The sequence below is a fragment of the Sander vitreus genome, chromosome 2 (assembly GCF_031162955.1).
Source record: "Sander vitreus isolate 19-12246 chromosome 2, sanVit1, whole genome shotgun sequence".
Lineage (NCBI taxonomy): Eukaryota > Metazoa > Chordata > Actinopteri > Perciformes > Percidae > Sander > Sander vitreus.
In genome coordinates this window covers 17,150,300-17,169,619 of record NC_135856.1, presented here as the reverse complement: position 1 = coordinate 17,169,619, position 19,320 = coordinate 17,150,300, and the positions used below count along the sequence as shown (strand labels likewise).

Below are 19,320 nucleotides of genomic sequence, written 5' to 3'. Positions count from 1 at the left end.
CTGACTAGTGGTGAGTAACAGCCTGCCATTAAGAGGTGATGGGTTAGTAACCTCACAATCCTCTGGGATATAAAATAATTACGGACAAGTTGACGTAAATTACTATTTCCTTGGAAACTCTCATGAGACAGAAAAAAATAAGTGTCCTTTTTTTCTTCCTCTTTCATTCACTTATTCTCTTTTCAAGCCCACACACATGCACAGGCCCACACTATTCTTCTTAAAATGTCCTTCTTAACTTCTCATCACTGCCAGTTCTTCTATTTTTCCATTCAGCTCAAAACCTTTTTATCCATTCATCTACTCCCTGGAAGAGGAAAAAACTTCCCATTTTTCTGCTCTCTTTCTCCCATCGGCACAGATTGATGTTAAAAGTGTGTCGTGTGCGCATCGTTTGTAATTACGCCTGTTTACACACTGAAGCATTACTATGTGTGAAAGTCTGGAAGCCATTTGTGGCATGAGGCTGAGAGGGAAAGACAGAGCGAGCAAGCTTTAAACAGCTCCAGAGACACAAGGACTGATAGCAAACTGGGGCTTCTGACATGACAGACCTGGGTAATATTATAGTCTACTTAAATATGCTTTCACATTTGTGCGATGGATTTGTCTAGGCAGACTGTTTCCGCCTAAAATGTAACCACATCATAGATAAGATCAAGGGATTCTTTTTAGTATCCAAAATGTATTCAGCCAGGATTTTCTTAAAGTTTGTGTGGGTTTTTTTATGACTCTGGCCCATCTGCATGAATTTCATTCTATACAGTTAATTATAAACATAACTTTAACCCCACAAGTGAGTTATATTCCCAATTTATAGTCTAAAAATATTTGGGGAACTGAATTCAATTTGGACGACTTAAAAATACATTTTGTGATGATCATCGGTTGAATTAATTTGCAGGTTTTTGGCTTAGATTTGGTGAAAAAAATTCAAAATGTATACACTGCACACACCACATGTACATGTGAAACATTCACTGTTTTTTAATGCTAAACTGAATGTTAATCTTGATAACAGTGCCGTCAATTAGAAAGAATGTTTCTCTTAGAGGATGATGTTATCGTGGTATAAATAAAACTGTGCAAAATTATAGATTTCAAACTAAATTAGGAGATTCTGGCATTGCATGTTGCAAACAATGATTTAATAAAACCATTTCAACATGGGGCTGCAGCTAGATGGGGCAGTATAGGATTACATGTATGCTAAGTGAATACATATAGACTACTGCATATGTGCCATATGTGTGTTTACATTACAGAGGATTCTGTAGCGTCACCATGACAAATACATACACACACATAAACAGACTCAAACACACACACACACACACGTACTGTTGGGGTGGCATTTTCCGACAGGACATTGCAGTAAAAGTGAGAGTACAGTGTTTCTCCTCGACAAGGGCGGCCATTCCTGATCAGGTCAAGTAGGCTGTGTGTGTGTGTGTGTGTGTGTGTGTGTGTGTGTGTGTGTGTGTGTGCGTGTGTGTGTGTGTCAGCTTTCTGCTTCAATTATACAGGGAAGGAGAGCGTCTGTCTCACACTTTCTGTCTCACTCCTAACTGAAGCGCATGCTGCACACACCTACAGTGTTCCAGTCGGCACATGCCAGCGGCACACACCGGCTACCATGCCCTGCCTACAGCTCCAGAGAGGGCTTTGAACCTCATGGTTAGCAAATACAGCAGGAATCAAGCAGATAATGAAACCCGATATCCCCTCCCTTCCATGCCCTGCTCTAACAGCAGCCAAGGCCAGCTTCTCCTCACACAAGCGATGCACTATTGAGAGACTTTCTCTCGCACTCTTTTGCTCCCCCTCATTCTTTTATTCCTCCCTGGTCCTCGTTCTGCCAGTCGGCAAGGCGAGATGCCAACCTCTCCCCAAAGCCGGGCAGAGTGCCCTCACCCTTTATGCAAATGCTTCACCACTTGCCCAACTCACACATTCAATCTGTGCCCCCACCACCACCATCGCCTACTCTTTCTTTTATTTCTTTCACCTCTTACTCTGCAATCAGTCTCTCTCTCTCTCTCTCTCTCTCTCTCTCTCTAGAACACCTTTTCCCTTTCCTGTACTCCATATTGTTGTTGCACTTCCCTCTCCCAGTTGCCTATGCTCTCTCTATCTCGATGGCTATCCAGCATCTCTCGCTCCACTCCCCCTCACTTCTTTCACGGTGGAACTCCCTCTCCCCTCCTTTTCTCGCTGCCTCTCTCTCTCTCACACTCTCTTGACTCACCCAGACTCAAACTTGTGCCCTCATTCCTCGGCCATTGCCAGACAGGCAAGTGCAGAAACTCCCTTCACCCTCTCTTTCTCTCTTCTTCTTCTTCTTCTTCTTCTTCTTCTTCTTCTATCTCTTTTTCTCTGTCTCTCTCACACAGACACTCAGCCACTTGTGCCCTGGTACTTCCCTTAAAGGGAAAGTAGCTTGTCTATAAATTATACTTTTTACTTATCTGCTTCAGTTTGTATATCATCTGTCAGTGTTCAGTGTTAAATGTATAATTTGCAAGAAGCCAGTTGGCACGTTTAACTGTGAATTTGTTCCCTATTTTGTGTGATTGTTTGCTTCCTTGATTATTGAGCAGGGCGTTAGTGGAGCGCACAAACACTCTCCTTTCACACAAGAAAGAAATACTAGCATTGCAGTGGTTTAAACATTTACATGCTTTAACAACAGCCAATTCTTTTTAATATATTCTCACAAATACGGCAGGATATGGATTGTTCCAAATTAACATTGCAGCACAAAGCTAATTCATGAGCGGTGGGTGAAACACTACTGATTCAAATCTTGCTGATTGAAGAACTATTAACCATGAGATGAGATTCTACAACACTTGGCTTTATGAAACCCTTTTAAGACCTATTGTTACAACTCATAACTCTATGGTTGTCAAGCTGCGAACATGGCTGTTTTCTTAGTTCCTAAAAAGGTGACATTTATGGGGACACAACAGGAATATTGACAGAGGTTTAATGTACCAAATTACTCTTGGATGTTGTGTTTTTTTATTATGCTATTTTGAATCATGTCAAATCACAAAAGTCATTCAATCTCCATATAGCTCCACGCTAAATAAAAAATCAGTTAGAGTGTGTTAAGTTGTATTCTGGGACTTACTAAAACCCCAAACAAATAAAAGCAAGTGCTAGATATGAAAAAGAACAGAACGTCTTAGCCTGCTGACCACAATTTTGTCATTTACAATTAGAACACTGCAAATGTTTGTGGCATGCTACTTTGTAGATGGGCAACCAACCCTCTTACATTAGCATCATATTTCCGCATCAGCGAGCTCCCTATCAGGAACACCGAAGCTTGCGGATTTAATTCTGCTTATCATGAGAGCTGGAGTTTGGCCTGTGCTGAGTTGGCGCTGCGAGGGTTAAACGGTGCCCGCTCCCTGTGGCATGATATGAGCTGGGCCTTTGCCTGTGCACTCTGCCTTGTCTGCGCTGAGTTGGTAGTGTTAGGGGTTAAGAGTGGGTGGCTGCTCCAAGTGGCTTCCTACGCGACTCTGATCCCATTAGGGTTAAAAGGTGTCTGTTCCAAATGGCTTCCTGAGTGCCGGGTCTTAATCTCTGCTACGCTTGACAGAGTTTGGGTTAAAGCGAGACAGGCTCTTGATATGGCTGCGAGTTAGGCCTTACTCTGAGCTGGCAGTGTGAGGGTTAAAGGTCGCTCTGCCCATTTTGAGTGGCATTCCCCTCTAGGGCAAGCACCACGCCAGGCCGGAAGAAACAGAGGGCACACACAAACACATGCAAGGCGAGAAACAAAGAGCCCTCACAACCACACACAGACACACATAAACACACAAGGACACGTGCACGCACACACAACGACTAAATCATTTTGAAACTTTTATCCTCTCAAACCAGTGCGTTCCTTTTTTAAAGATGTATCTTCCAACAAAGCAAGGGGAAGACAGGCAGACACATGATGCAGACGGGCGCCTCTGGGAGAGTGTGTGTGCAGTTATCTCCTCTGTGACCAAGCTCGCTGACTTCCCCAGCCTAAACTACCACCTCGCACAGACCTCAGGAGCACCACAGTACCACAGGCAGACAGCCATAAGTACATGTCCTCAGAGGGGACATAAAATGGAGAAAACCTACCTCAATTAAAAAGGCACCTCACAAACAGGCATGGGAGAGGAAAAGGAGGTGGGAACAAAAAAAGTGTTGTATCACCGATCCAAGTTTCAAATTAGGTTAGTGTTGGATTTATAACAGTGAAGCGTATGTATTTAACTTTTTTTAACATTATCAGAAAAAGTGCAAATGTAATACACAAAAGCCACTGTTATTTCTTAAGTAGAACAGATGATTTTTTTGGGGTTTTCCCTTTTTTTCTTTAAAAGTGGACAGACAACAGGGAAGAGAGATGGGGGATGACACGCAGCAAAGGGCAGCAGGTCGGATTTGCACCCTGCGCCACTGCAGGACTCAGCCAACATGGGGCAAACGCTCTTATTGAGTGAGCTAGAGACCGCCACAACAGCTGAGATTTATTTCAAACAATAGAACAGTATATTAATTTTATCCTACAGTATTTGGTAATGACTGACAACTACTTAATAGCTTGCATCTGGTATATTTATAGGTAGTATTTTATATTGGGCCTTATTTGCCTTGAAATCCCTTACAATTGATGCTGAGAAATGGAATACCATTTTTTACTTTTTCTCCTTAACTCTGTATCCTGCTCAGCTTTACTGTTAAAAAAATAAATAAATACATTTCTTAACTGCAATAAATATTCTACTTGTGTCATGTTATTTTGCAATATCAACTCTCAGCGAAACTGGTCGGGTATGAAATAGCAGTCAGTCTCCATTTATAAACGTGATTGTATGAAAAGATAGTATCACAGAAAAGTGAGCCAGAAGAAGAGAGCTGGACTGAAAGCAGCAAGAGCTGCCACGTCAGATGCTGCTGAGGCTTCTTGGCTGTCAGACCTGAAACAGACACAGACAGTGTAGACACACATGCACATGCAAATGCAGTAAGGCCTGCACATGCACAGATCCACACACACACACACACACACACACACACACACACACACACACACACACACACACACAGCACCTTTGCAGTGCTGTTTAGGAAGTTGGAGTCATCAGCCAAGCCCGACACCCCTGCTCAGTGAAGCCATCACCGCTGTTTCACTGTGAGTCAACATGGATGGAGCCGCTCCATCAACAACACGCACACAGGCCCTAATAATAAAACGAGCAAATCCCTCACTCCAGATTGCCTGCCACGCGCCAGAGAGGGCCTGCCCCCGGTCTGATCATTTCCTGTTATAGGATCGCTACTGGATTTACACTTATCAATTGGTTACACTCTTCAAGCATTTAAATCAATATTTAGTTTTTGAAATATCCATACATTTGAATGCTTAAAAACATTTTTTATAAACTGTGACAACGGAATTGTAAAAGCACTATATGCAAAACATGAATGCATTTATGCGCACAAAGAAGAGTACTCTACTGTAGATCCAGTTTCAAAGCACCACATATAGGGAAATAAGGTGGGCAATATTCAAGCTCTTGGGCTGCCCAAAAAAAAAAATTAGATGCAAAACAGGATTTGGCCACATCTTTATTTAGGCTAGCTTTCCAATTCCTGGAGAAATTGCATTATTGAATACAACAACGCCATTGTTTCAGCAAATTTTAGAGGGGCTTTCAACTTTATATATTTCCAGAGAGGAAAATCAAAACACCGTTTTTCAATCTGAAGGGGAGAGACAGCGCTTGTGCAGAGATTTGAGTCTCCAGATAGCACTTGGCACCATTTGCCTTCCCTACGTACTGTAATATGGTTATGATACATTAGCATTCCTTCACATTGACAAAGAAACCCAATATGTGTATATCATGCATTTTTGTCAAAAAGGAGGAGAGGGAGAAAAAGAGAAGGGAGAGGAGGGTGGAAGTCTAGAAGATGGAGAGTCAGGTAAAGGATTAGCATTAAGAGGCCGTAGGGAGTGAAAAGTTGCCCGATGAGCAGCATTCCAACGGACAAAGCCTGGCGAATGGTGAAACTGTTTTAGATGTGCGTTGTTCTCAGGAGAGGCAGACAGGGAGTTTGTAAAGTGGCTTTTAAGCTCACCAAATCCAACATATCCCAGATAAGACTGTGGCTCTTCCTGAGGGAACGAAAGAGAGGAATAGCGGAGGGGGCTGGAAAGAATGAGGTGAAATGGAGAAAGAGACGGTTGAAGTAAAAGACGTATTGAGAGAGAAAGAGGAGGGAGAGTTGAGGGCTTGGGTGAGAGTGAGACAGAAAAGCAGGCAAAGAAGAGGCAAACACATGAAAAAAGCAAAGGAAATAGAGAGTTTTTTTTAAAAAAGAGACAGGGAAAAAAAAGGTAGGAATGAATTGGAAGGAAAGCGAGAGCATATTTTCAGATGAGAGCACATGTGAGCTTTGGTGTTGGTTGATCCTGTCTCATACAGTGCAGCGAATGAACCCAGAGACACTGAGCAGCCCTGCCTGGCTCTCCAGCAGGATTTTATCACCTGCGTGAAAGAACACACACTGGCTAACCTCATCAATCGCTGCTCTGTCACAGACCTGTGCAGGCCTTTTATGTATACTGTTTAGTGTTAAAGTTTAGTTTGGATATTGTTTAGGCAACAAAAGTCATAATGCAGAGTTGCAGGAATCCCTCAACACAGACACACCAACACACACAATTTTCCATTTTCTGTCTGAAACAGACAAAAACACACAAGGCAGCACACACAGAAACACATTGAAGCATATGTGATGTGAACTAAATAGTATGTGCATGTGCATAAATATTCAGATGTGTTGCATTCACCCTCGTTAGACTCACCTATAGCTGCCTCTATAATGTAGTTGATATTATTTTGCTCTTTCATGTGGGTTTTCCCTAATGTTGTCTACTTTCTGCACACATACACTGTTAACTGCCTGGTACATGCATGCGCATGAAACGACAGGAGACAGGTGCACACCCACAGGCCAGAGAGCTGAAAGTCAACAAACAAGGGTCAGTTTTTAATATATCCCTAGTTTGTTTATTTAGCAGTGGTCAGGTTTTCACTTATAAATCTCCAAAAATCCATTGCAAAATTCCTCCTTTTAGACTCCAGAGAGAACATTCAAACAGTATTAATTCCTCTTGCTGGGAAAAGGGACGGCCTTTTCCCGGAGCAATCCATAACATCTGAATATAAAAATAAATACGAAGAGCGGACGCGCTCCAAAGTAAGGAGGGAAAAAATCTGCCTGGAAGTTTGACGGCGGTGTGTGTTTTTCCTCTGTTTCACCAGCATCTGGGACAACATGTTTCTCACTGTGCTGCAGCCCACTGCCATGTTTTCTCTTTTTCTTAAAAAGCAATCTCTTTATTGAGCCTCCCTTTTCTGTCTCTGTCTTCTTTATCTCCCCCCTCGCTCTCTCTTCCTCACTCTCTCTGCTGGACGCCCCTATGCCAGTTAACTCACCACAAGCCAGAGGGAGGACCGCAAGAATGCTTAAATCAGCATAATTAGGCCTGTGTGTACTTTAAACACACACGTTTCCCCCAAGCCTGGACCCCTGCCACCCGCACACCGCTGTGTACGCAGCCACGGCCCGTCTCTTTGAGTCAATAAACACAAACATATCAGCAGTCAGCCTCACACACGTTCACACAGCATACACACAGATATACACGTAAATATACTATATGCAACACATGAGGTGAAAAATGATGCTGTTTCTCTCTGCCACCCAACCCCCCTCCCCCCGCGACTGCGGCCCAAACCACCATCACCACACTAACACAGTTTGACCCGTTACACTGTGTACATGAGGGGGAGGAAAGTAAATTAATTGAATATGGGGGTTGTGTGCTGAAAAGTTGCACATTTGTTTGGAATTCTCCATAAGCAAGCCAGTAAAAATGAAGCACCAGCACTTAAACAATGGCAGGGATCTCAATTGAGTTTGTGGTTTTGTCCCATACACATCTGTATGTGTTTTAGGTTTCACTGGTGCATTAACAAACAACTGCCTCCCAGCGAACCCATGGTGCCTGGCTGCATATGGAGATTATCAGTAGTCATTACAGACCATTTAATAATAATCACCACCATCAAAAACGAATCTGTCCAACCATGTGATATTTGGATGGCCAATATCACTAGCTGAGTGGATCATATTAGTGAAGATGAGAACGGATAAGAGTGTTTGGCATTTCATCTCATTTAAATTATCACACTGGGGATCCACACAATGTGAGCAGCTTGTTATTGTCTTAATCTATTTTTTTGTGTGGGGCAAAGTGCTGCTCAACGTACTGTATGAGTGTGTCAGTGCATCTCCCTGTGAGATAAGAGCAATTACAGAGAGGACACCCATGAACTTACAGCATCAAAATACTCACCAGAAAAGTTCAAAAGACAGTAAACTAAGGCCTTCTAAAAAGGCGTCCAATAAAAACATTACACCACCTCCCTTAGGAGCTCAAACACTCACAGCTCCCCAAAAAGCTTCAGGTGCAGACGGACCCTACAGGAGAGGCCCGAGCGCAGAGAGGACAAGTAACTCCAGTCGTGAATATCAATTATGCCACTCGTTCTGGAAGCATGGATGTGTTGCCATGGAGTTTGTATGTCATTAAAGCAAAACATGAAATTAATTTGATTTCCATTTTTAACATCACCCGCCTCAAAACAGATACATTTTATATGGCCTCAGCTTACTTTCCTCTTGGCGTAACACTCCAGAAAGTGATCAGAACACCATGCTCGGTCTACTTAGGAAAATATTTTGTCAGCAGCATTTGATCAAAGTGGTGTGATACTGTTTATATGAGGGTACACACTGAAAACTAGCCACAAAGAAGCCACTCTGCGTCTCTCTCCCTCCGTCTGTCTGTTTGTCCGTCTGTCTCTCTCTCTCTCTCTCTCTCTCTCTCTCTCTCTCTCTCTCTCTCTCTCTCTCTCTCTCACACACACACTAATTTCTGTGTTTGTGCACTCACACAGCTGTGGATCTTGCGCAGGGTTCAAACAAGGTAAAGATATGGTATATTACGCAATGGCTTATAGATTTTTCCACCCCTGGCGAGCTGCCAGCGCTCTCAACGGGAGAGAGAGAAAGGATCAGAGAGAGAGAGAGTGAAAGGATCAGAGAGCAGCACACTGTGTTCCACAAAGTCTGACTCACTAACTGGATTCACTGGCTGCCTTGCTGAGACTGCAGGCCTCTGTGACCAGTAGTTACATTTAGGAAATAGGGCTGAACAAAAGCATGAGTGTGTGTGTGTGTGTGTGTGTGTGTTACTTAAAGATCGTCGGTGCTTTTGCGTCAGATACTAGGACTGGGACGATATGCTTTTGTCCCGATTTGATTTGATTTGTATTGCGACTTTCATTTATTATATACTTACATAAGTATTGTTATTTCATATTATTGAATTTTGTGATTTTCTTTTCCTTCTTTTAAAAAAACAAAAGTTAATAATAATACACTTCTAGAGACAATACTGTATATCATGAGACATTTCTAAAAAATAATCTTAAAAAAAAAAGATTCTAAAAATCATTTCCCCCTCCCCTATCATATACATTTATTAGGTCTGGTGGATATTTCAACTATCACTCATGTGAAAAGGTCTGCTCTATATTGGTCTGCCTCTGTCACACACGCACACACAATAAATTACCTAAGGTAGTCATTCAACACAGTGGAGTGTCTTGGCTACACAGTCTGCCCTATGTTTTTCCTGCAACTACACTTTAAAGATACACATCAAGTAAGTAAGTCACTGCTTAGGCTGCTTCTTTTCTAAAAGACGTTTATATTTAATGTTTTAATGCTTTATATTCTTAAGCAGCATGGAAACATATTTGACAAAGCAAAACAGTCATCAGACTCCAATGTTGTACTGTGAAATTGCACAAAAAAATGCCTTTGACGTGAACAACAAAAACTCTAATGTGCATGCATGACAGACATTTCATTGGAGACTACTTCCAAAATGAGACTTGGAAGAGTCAGCAAGAATAGCTCAATCTGTTTTGAATCAGACGCTTGCCTGTAAGGATGATCAACCCAACTGTTTTCTTGATTTACTTACCGAGTACGTGACATGCATATGTTAATGAAACTTGTGTTTCTCATATCAGTCTTGTCCATATTCTCCCGCCTGGATTAAGGCATACATACTGTTCACACGCAAGGCATAGAAATGCATTCAGAGAGCTGATTTGGCCTAGATCTTGCACACTGAGGTTTCCCTTACTCTTTTAATTGGGCCCTTGATGCTCGACATAGGGTGTACTTCCTCTAATTAGCTATATCTATAGTGTATGGGAGGGTGTATGAATGCATGCATGTGTAAAATCCTCTTTTGAGCAACTCCAAACTAACTAAGAGCTTTAATTTCACGCTAGGCTGCATTGTCCCATTCAGTGGAGTTACCCCCACAAAAAAGCCTCTGAGAAAATCAAAATGAGCGAAAAACACACCAACGGGCCGAGGAGGGGGATGGAGAAAGAGAGAGGGAGAGACAAACAACAACAACAACAACAACTGAAGCTCTTCCTTGAACAATGCAGATCTCTCACTAACCGTTACCTCACTTTTAAAGGGAATTAATTGGGGCAGGGCGAGGAGTGGGATAAAGGTGAAGGGGAGTCTGTCCCAAGCAGCTGCTTTGGCTCTTGTATCTTCTCATCCCTCGCTTCCTTGTAGGTTCCACACGTTTCCACTGTCTGATCAGCTCATCACTTGCTGGCAAACTAAAGTCTTTTCACTGTAAATGCTAGTTGTTGCACATTTGATTTTCAAACAGGAACATAAACAATAGTCTCGAACAGGGATGATGTGCAATTATCAGTCAATCAACAAAAGATCTGTGGAATAATTGCATATGTTTAGTTTTGGAGTACTTTCTACTCTCATGACAGCACACTGAAGTGATTCTGACTCCGCTGCTCCTCCACCGCAAGTCTGTCTATCTGTCTATAACATACGTGAATGTTCAGTCTGATTTCAGAATGAGTGTGTTTTTACTTTGTGTGTGTGCACATGTACATGTGTGTGCCATATGGCTCGGTAAACACCACTATATCATAGACTAACATAAGACCGCTATAGGCGCTGCCTGCTTCCACTGGCCACAGATCAGCCTAAACCTAATCCACACTAGGAGGCGGAGGACGAGGAGGTGGGGGGAGGGTACACATATTCACACGGACACACACATATCGGACACACACACATGCCTCATCCATCCAGGGGACAACCACCTATTACCCTGTTGTGCCAATTGCCTCAGTTAAGCATGATAAATCCATTTTCTCTGGGCGGTCAGGAAGACTGCACAGATAAGGGATGAGCAGAGCACCACAGTGCTGGATTTAACAAACCTCCAAGACAGGTTCACACACATTCACACAAACAAACACAGACACACACACACACACACACACACACACACACACACACACACACACACACACACACACACACACACACACACACACACATATACACTGAAGCAGAGGAGGACAGTCCACCAGCTTTCTCAGGGTTTTGCTCAGGGGGCTTATACAGGCTCTTCCATAGCAAATGTTTTAACCAAAACTAATATTTTTATTTGTGCACACTCTTAACAAACATGGTGCACAATGTGTGGTTTAAAATATTTGAACTAGAGATCAGCTTGATTTAAGCTTTTTAAAAAACTCAAGAGTCAAACACATCCCTCACACAAATATAAGGAAATATTTTCTTTCTCCATGTAATTAAAATGTATTAAGACACTGTGTAACTGACTTGGAAATGTTGTGCCATTTCCCACCTCCCTGCACTCCTTCCTCCGTCCCATCTCTCAGTCCCTGCCTACCAGCTCTCACTCTGGGCCAAGCAGTGTAAGGTGGACCTGGTCTGCCTCCAGCAGAAAGGATGAATAAGTAAAAAGAACACAACGTACCCCTGGGTTCTGCCTGCAACCCACTGCCGGCCTGTCATCTTGGCACAGTTGGCAGGCCACTTCTACTCTGCCTACCGTCCACTACAGAAAACCTATTCTCCGCTGCCTGTGCTGTTCCTACCAACTAGCTCTGTGTGAGCAGGATTAGTGTGTGTGTGTGTGTGTGTGTGTGTGTGTGTGTGTGTGTGTGTGTGTGTGTGTGTGTGTGTGTGTGTTGCAAAGTGATTCCGGCAAGGCTTGGTATGTTACCAGATCATGCAGGCCCACCTCGGCTTACACCAGCACCACAGCCGTCACCGTCCGGTCTCAGTGAAACCAGAACCGAGGGCTGACGCAGGAGAGCCATCGGCCCAAAACGGGGCAGGGGTAAGAAACACACACCTACTGTACACATGCACACACACACACACACACACACACACACACACACACACACACACAGGGCCTGGTGTGGATATGCCTTGAATGTGAGTTTTAATGAATAAGTGAAAATACAACCAAATTGGACTGAAAGAAAGATGTGCTTAACTTAGAAGATATTTAGGACAATAGCTTATATAGTCTACAAACTGCTTGCGTGGGCTCCACACATATTGCCACACTTTATGCTCCTCCATATGCACTGATTCACAAACCGTTTTGTTTAGATGATAAGTGCCTTTATCTCCATCACCAAAGATACTGACTACAAAATGTCCATATTTCTTCTGTAGCTAGGCTATATGGCATGGCTACAGTATGTATGGCTTTCACTGCATGCTTTCAAGTGCTTTGCCAATCTGCAAGGCTGAGTTAATTTCAAGAACTCATTTGATCTAAAAAAAAAAATTTAATTAAAATAAAATGAAGCACGTATGAACAAAAATCGAGCAAGCAAATACAACTTTTCATTTGCGTGTGATCTGTGCGGGAATTAGTGAAACAATCTCCCGCACAGTGTTAAACATCTCTTGAGTTTGCAGCAAAGCTTTTCAAAAGTTGGCAGCGTTTGTGAGACGCGCTGTATATTAGCAGTCCACATCTCCTTTGGATAAGCGGGACTTAACTGGAGTCTGAGATAATTGATTTCAAAACGCGGCACATAAAAGTTTTAATTAACGACGCCTCCGTGACCTTCAAACCGCATTAAAACTTTATGCAAATGCTTTCCGTCACATGGACGTGAAACTATGACACTTAGCCCGTAATAAAAAATAAAAAAACAACTCCCGGTGCTGTTTGGCAAGTGCATGTGCACAACTTTTTGGCTGATCGGGTCCGTCACCTACCAGCCATTCCAGCAAAGCTTTTATCAGCATTAATAATACATTGTAGATTGTTTACACCAGTTTTGCATGTTTTTTGTGATTTGTAAATTATTTACATGGGATCGAAGAACACAGAACAGTCTTAATGGACGACAATAGTAGTATGGGTAGCCTACAATAGGCTACATCATGCACGTCAGTATGTCACACAGACACACACACACACACACACACACACACACACACACACACACACACACACACAAACGAAGAAATAACAAACAATCCGCCTTTCACAGTAACAAACCACAGACCATTAAAACAGGCGATTAAAGCAAATTAAAGGCGGATGTTCAAGTCAAATTTAAATTACAGGTGCGAAACAGATCAGTGTCAATTATGCCCACAAGGAGGATTTCCCCCATGTTCATTTTCGACTGCTGTTATCTTGGCGTTAATATCCTCTAAATACAAACACGAAGGATCTCAAGGAGATATGAGAGAATGCAAACGAATCAGCGGTGCTTGATATCCATTAGCAGGACCGGGAGACGCGATAACAGCAGCCTAAGCAGATCAATATGTATCGCGCATATGGGCAACACGCGTCCATGCGGCGCTCGTGCGAGAGGATCTGCTGCCAATTAATTTTAATTAATGGAAAGAAAGAGGAAACTCGATGCAAACCTCTGCCTCATTGGAAAAGTATCTGTGTTAAATAGGGCTGTTGGACTTATTTTACGGAGAAAATCAAATAGATTATTGATTAGAAAATGTCTCACTGACTGTTTAAAACGCACAGACGCCAGAAAAGTCGAGAGGAAATTAAAAGGAACAGAAATGGAAAAAGACAAGCATGTTTAAATGATGGTAATGATTCTGATGCAGCCACGGCTTCTGACTTTATAGCCTAATAAAAAAAATAAAAATAAAAAAAAAGATGTGATGAAACATCATTTTGCATTTAAGCGCTGCGGTTGTCCTGTTTCTACCAACTATAACATATATACCAGAGAAAAAAACAGTGAAGTCTGGTCAAGGCCTGAAATAACAATGAGAAGGAATCCTGTTTTCCACGGAGCTCGTCAAATAGGTGTTTAAGAAGCGGAATAGATGTTCTGCTTCATCACATGACATAGCCTAGGTGTAATATATTGTCAAAAAGAACCCGAAAAAATATAAATATTAGCCTATATTATCCCACAACACAGCAATGCAAAACAGCATAACCCTGAGAACGAGAGGAGGGCGGCCGGCTGTGACCTCCCTGCAACACTGAAACACTGAACCTGTCAGGCCTAACGCTAACAGCTGTGAATAGGCTACTTAATGCAAAATCATTTCACAGTGTAAATTAATGCGTAAAAATTATAATGCATAAGCCTGCATAATTAAGTTCCATGCACTGTATATCTCCTGACTAACGGAAGACCTTAACCTCAGACAAAAAAGCCACACTGCCGTCTGACAAACACTGATGTTAAAAGGTCATATTCAACTTGATGTTTAAAAACATTTATGAAACATGAAAACTGACTTTAAGATGGGGATACATGTGGTATTCCGGGCGGCAGAGAGAAACACGGACCTGCAGCGGCCTGCCTGCAGCTCTCATCTGTTAACTCTGCAGTGACTGCACTAAATGTTTGCATGTGAACTAAAGCTTATTTCAAAACGATCACTTTAAATGTGTACTCATGAACAGCACAAAAAAAAAGCTGCTGCAAGAGAAAAACCAAAAAGGTCATTTATGATGTGACCTTTGCTGTTGTAAGCTGTTGGTTTAATTTACAGATACAACTATTTACACACTGAAAACACCGAAACAACGCGCATCCAGCACAGAGAAAATGAATAAATATCCCGATGAAGTAAGCATATAGCCTTAGAAATAAGCAACAGATCTGGGTAGGCTATATCTCATTTGTAATGCTTAAAGGATAACCTGGCCCAGTGTTTTCAGTATGTAAGTATTAATAATTTAAACATTATTTCTTGTAATACATATAATATAGGCCTGGCTTAAGGGTGATTCCAGTCTTTGAGCTGATAAAAAGATTAAGTGCCAGAAGTGCATAAAGGGGATGAGGCCGGAAAGGTCAAAACGGAGTCTTTCATTGTGCATTTAATTGCAAAAACACGAGCTGCATTCAAAGAGGATATCTTAATCATATATTCATATTTCATCACATTGTTTAAAGACAATTAAAACAGAAACTAACACTTTATCATCTGCATACAACATCTAACTGAACCATTAGCACAAACGGCCTTAGAAATTACGCACAACATAAAGCGAGATTTCCTTTTGAGTGAACAGTGAGTGAAAAGCTCCATTCTGTGCTTTCTTTAATGTAATGACTGTGTAATTAAGGTAAGTAACATATATAGTAGCTGCATTGCTTCTTTAAAAGGTCAACTGTATTTTGTGATTAGCCTAATCAAGCTGCAACCATGCAGCTCGGACTTTTCACATAACACACGTGCACCCTCCCCTCTGTCGCCTTCAGGGTGCCCAAAAAAAAGTTTTATTTCAAAACGAGGCTTCTGAAGTGGAATAAACTCAATGAGGGACAGTTATGAACGTGTACACATTGACCCTAAAGGCCCCCAGCGCCGACCGGCAGACCTCCGTAACAGCCGCAAGTCAGAAACCCTCCTTCGTATAAAAAAATAAAGCGTCCCACAACTCAACGAGTCATATTAAAACTCGATTCGTGCTTTCTTATACCTGTCGATAAAGCCGATTATTGTCTCAGGGTGGCTGTAATTAGTCGTCAACTGTCGGGGCACCTAGCCCTTCTTCCCCTTTTTCCAACCTCCGTTTTATATAAAATAGATTTGGGAGAAGCGCCATTTTCTCTCCAAACCATGCGCAATGAGACGCACAAGAAAGCCCGTTGGAGGAGTGCCATTAAAAAGAAAGGGGGAGAGAGGGAGCGCGAGAGAGGGAGTGAGAGAGGGAAGTTAAACACTATCGGGGAAAAGAGAGCAGAGCTGGAAAAAGGTCCTTAAAACGCAACAAATGATAAGCAGCAGCACGGCAGACAACACAGCACCGTAACCACATATAGTAGAAACAAACCGGAGGCGCACCATACCGGGAAAAAGGCAAAGAAGAGGAGCATGGAAAAACGGCGATTTTTTTTCATACCTGTGTCAAGCAGTAAGGGGAGTACATGGTTGTGTCTAGAGATGGAAATTGGAGTTGTTGATAATAAAGTTGGATGGAGGTTCGCTGCGGTGCCGCATTGCAAAGCCGCTGTGGCTCAGTCCAGGCTGTAACCCCGCCTCACTCACAGTGAAAGCTCCGCACTAACTTTAGGGTAAAGTTTCTGCTGCTCTCTCTCCCTCCCTCCCTCTTTCTCTCTAACTATCTCTCTCTCTCTCCCTCCCCGCTTCTCTTTCGGATCGACACAAACCTAACTATATTTAAATTATAATCGACTTTTGATAGTTTAAAACAGTATCAATGCTTCGCTGAAACCCCAGAGAGGAACACGGTGTCACTACAGTGCTGTAGAGGCTTATAGTGCGCATGTGGTGCTCAGTGGTGAGTTCAGTCACCTCATCGTGTTTTATGGTAGCCTATTTGATTAAATTCCTATGGCATATGTGTAATAGAATATTTCCACCTGGACGTACAGTTCTGCAGTGGTATCTCTATTTATCCTGCTTATATTTATTACAGAATTTACATTTATTTTGCGAGGGAATGACTCTTCTGTGCTTTTCTTCTCTTGCAACTAACATGTAGTCATAATGTTGCCGCGTTTTTACTTCATCTTGTGTTGATATGACAAATAATAACTAATTTAAGAGTATATCTATATATGTCAGCTCTATCAGACCGTAGATAGCTAGATAGATAGATAGATAGATAGATAGATAGATAGATAGATAGATAGATAGATAGATAGATAGATAGATAGATAGATAGACACTAAACTATATTACACTTTATTCTAGTACATCTTAACCTATTGTATGTACATTTTCTTTTTTATTTCACAATTGCTTTGGCAATGTAAACTGTTTCCCATGCCAATACAGCCTCTTTGAATAGAATAGAATAGAATAGAATAGAATAGATAGATAGATATACAGATAGATAGATATACAGATAGATAGATAGATATACAGATAGATAGATAGATAGATAGATAGATAGATAGATAGATAGATAGATAGATAGATAGATGAGAAAACCAAAGTGCCAGTTTAGACAAATTAAACATAGTTAACATTTTTGACTGAACTTACAGTTTGCTTTTGTTACTCAGTGATGAGTTAACAGGGACTTAAAGACACTTATCTTATTACTATTATTTATTCACTTGTGGTATTCATTTAATATTCCTTGTTACATTGTTATGCTTATGATTAAAGAGTACAAAGCAAACACAAACAATTGAGGAGACAGATTTCCTCAAAATTGTCTATTCTCACTTTGCCATTGCACAAAATGCAGAAGCAAACCCAAGTGTGACCAAAATAGAAGCAAAAGTTTTAAATTTACAACTCAGATTTTGCTGTGGTATTCTGGCAGCTCGTCAGCTTGAGTGTGACACAAAGCTTTCTGCACACAGTAAACTAATCCAAGTGTCTTAAGTGTAAGAGGCCCCATATTCTTGAAAAGTGTGCAATGGACAAAGTGTCTCAGGCAGCTGAAACATTGGCTCAAATGTGGTCCAAACTTATTTGTGTTTAATTCATTTTACAAGGTGTGACGGCTGGATTTGAGGCCCGACTTGTCAGCTTCATTTCGCCTGAGTACGGTCAGTTTAGAGTGAGAAACTCCTTGTCTGAAATTTATAACCAACACCATCACATTATATTTGCAATTGAAGGAGGAACCTCCTTGAATGCCCACAAGGAACTACATAAGTACAAAGTTATTACAGAAAGTTGTAAATTTGCTGTCTGAACTATTGTAATTTATTCAGCTGTGATACCCCTTGAATTCCTGTTTTACTCCTTTCGAACCCAGTCCAAGTCATATTCCAGTGCACTGTATATGGAGACAAAAGATACCTGAACTTGGACGAAGTGGTCTAAACCAGTTTCATTGTGACTGCTATTGTATGGAAGCGATACACTCTGTTTCTAATCAGGCTTGGCTTTATCCTTGCCCGCTCCCTGCTCCTCAGCCTAATCAAACTCATATATGCAGGCAGAGTGCCTGCAATTATACATAAGCCCCTGCCTTGTGCATGTGTGTGAGTGAGAGTGTTTGGAAGTGTGTTTATACTGCAAATGTGTATGTCTGTGTGTACAAGTCTTACCCAGTGTGTCTGTGTGTGTGTGTGTGTGTGTGTGTGTGTGTGTGTGTGTGTGTGTGTGTGTGTGTGTGTGTGTGTGTGTGCAAGGGTGCGGTTTCGGGGGGTTGAAGTCACCCTCGCGCTCGAAAGCCAAGTTTTTCAGGGGGATATGAAGCTGTGCAGCTTTACGAGACCTCAGCCTATGTAGGATACTTAAGACACTCACACCACAGACACACATGCATATAATGTACAGCATACACACATACAATCACACACACGAATACACACACAACCACAAATGTCCTGTGGTCAAAGATACGCTGGCACAAGCAACTAGAAAGAGAATTAGATTGGGGAAAAGGAGAACAAAATACAAAATAAAAGTGCAACAAAGTGAAGCATATTGAGGTGTAGTCTATTCCTTTCCCAGAGTCTCTCCTCTTTCCAAACCACACCCCACCACGGCACAGGCCCAAACCCCAATGCCTTTGTGTGCTCCCTCGCTTTCCCTCTTTCTGTCCAACCCCTTTTCTAGTTCTCAGTGGTTCTTTTTAGTAACCTTTTTTCTCTTTTTCTATCTTATAATCTTTTGCTGTTCCCTCTCTTTCGGCCGTCTTAATCACACACACTGTCCCTTTCGTCTGTCTGCCTTTACTGGCCGTCTTTGTCTGTGGCTGCAGTCTGGGCCGAGGCATCCATCTCAGTATTCAATACAGGCAAATTGGCTGTAACAAACTATAGCAACCAGAGAAGTTACAAAACACTGACACTCAGGTTTTGTTTCCAAACTCTCTCTCTCCCTCTCCCCCTCTCCCCCTCTCCC

The 19,320-nt window shown here is 42.0% G+C and overlaps 1 protein-coding gene across 9 annotated transcripts in view; it reads right to left on the bottom strand.

Moving 5' to 3' along the window:
• Positions 1-19,320, bottom strand: part of nfixa (nuclear factor I/Xa) — a 107,822-nt gene that overhangs the window by 79,969 nt on the left and 8,533 nt on the right. Inside the window, exon 1 of one of the 9 annotated variants that reach the window (XM_078280971.1) lies at positions 16,388-16,595. The exons of the other annotated variants lie outside the window; for them this stretch is intronic. Within the exon in view, the coding sequence (XP_078137097.1) occupies positions 16,388-16,414 (27 nt within the window). The 5' untranslated portion in view covers positions 16,415-16,595. Of the gene's footprint in view, positions 1-16,387; positions 16,596-19,320 lie in introns of those variants that run through there. 9 annotated transcript variants of the gene reach the window in all.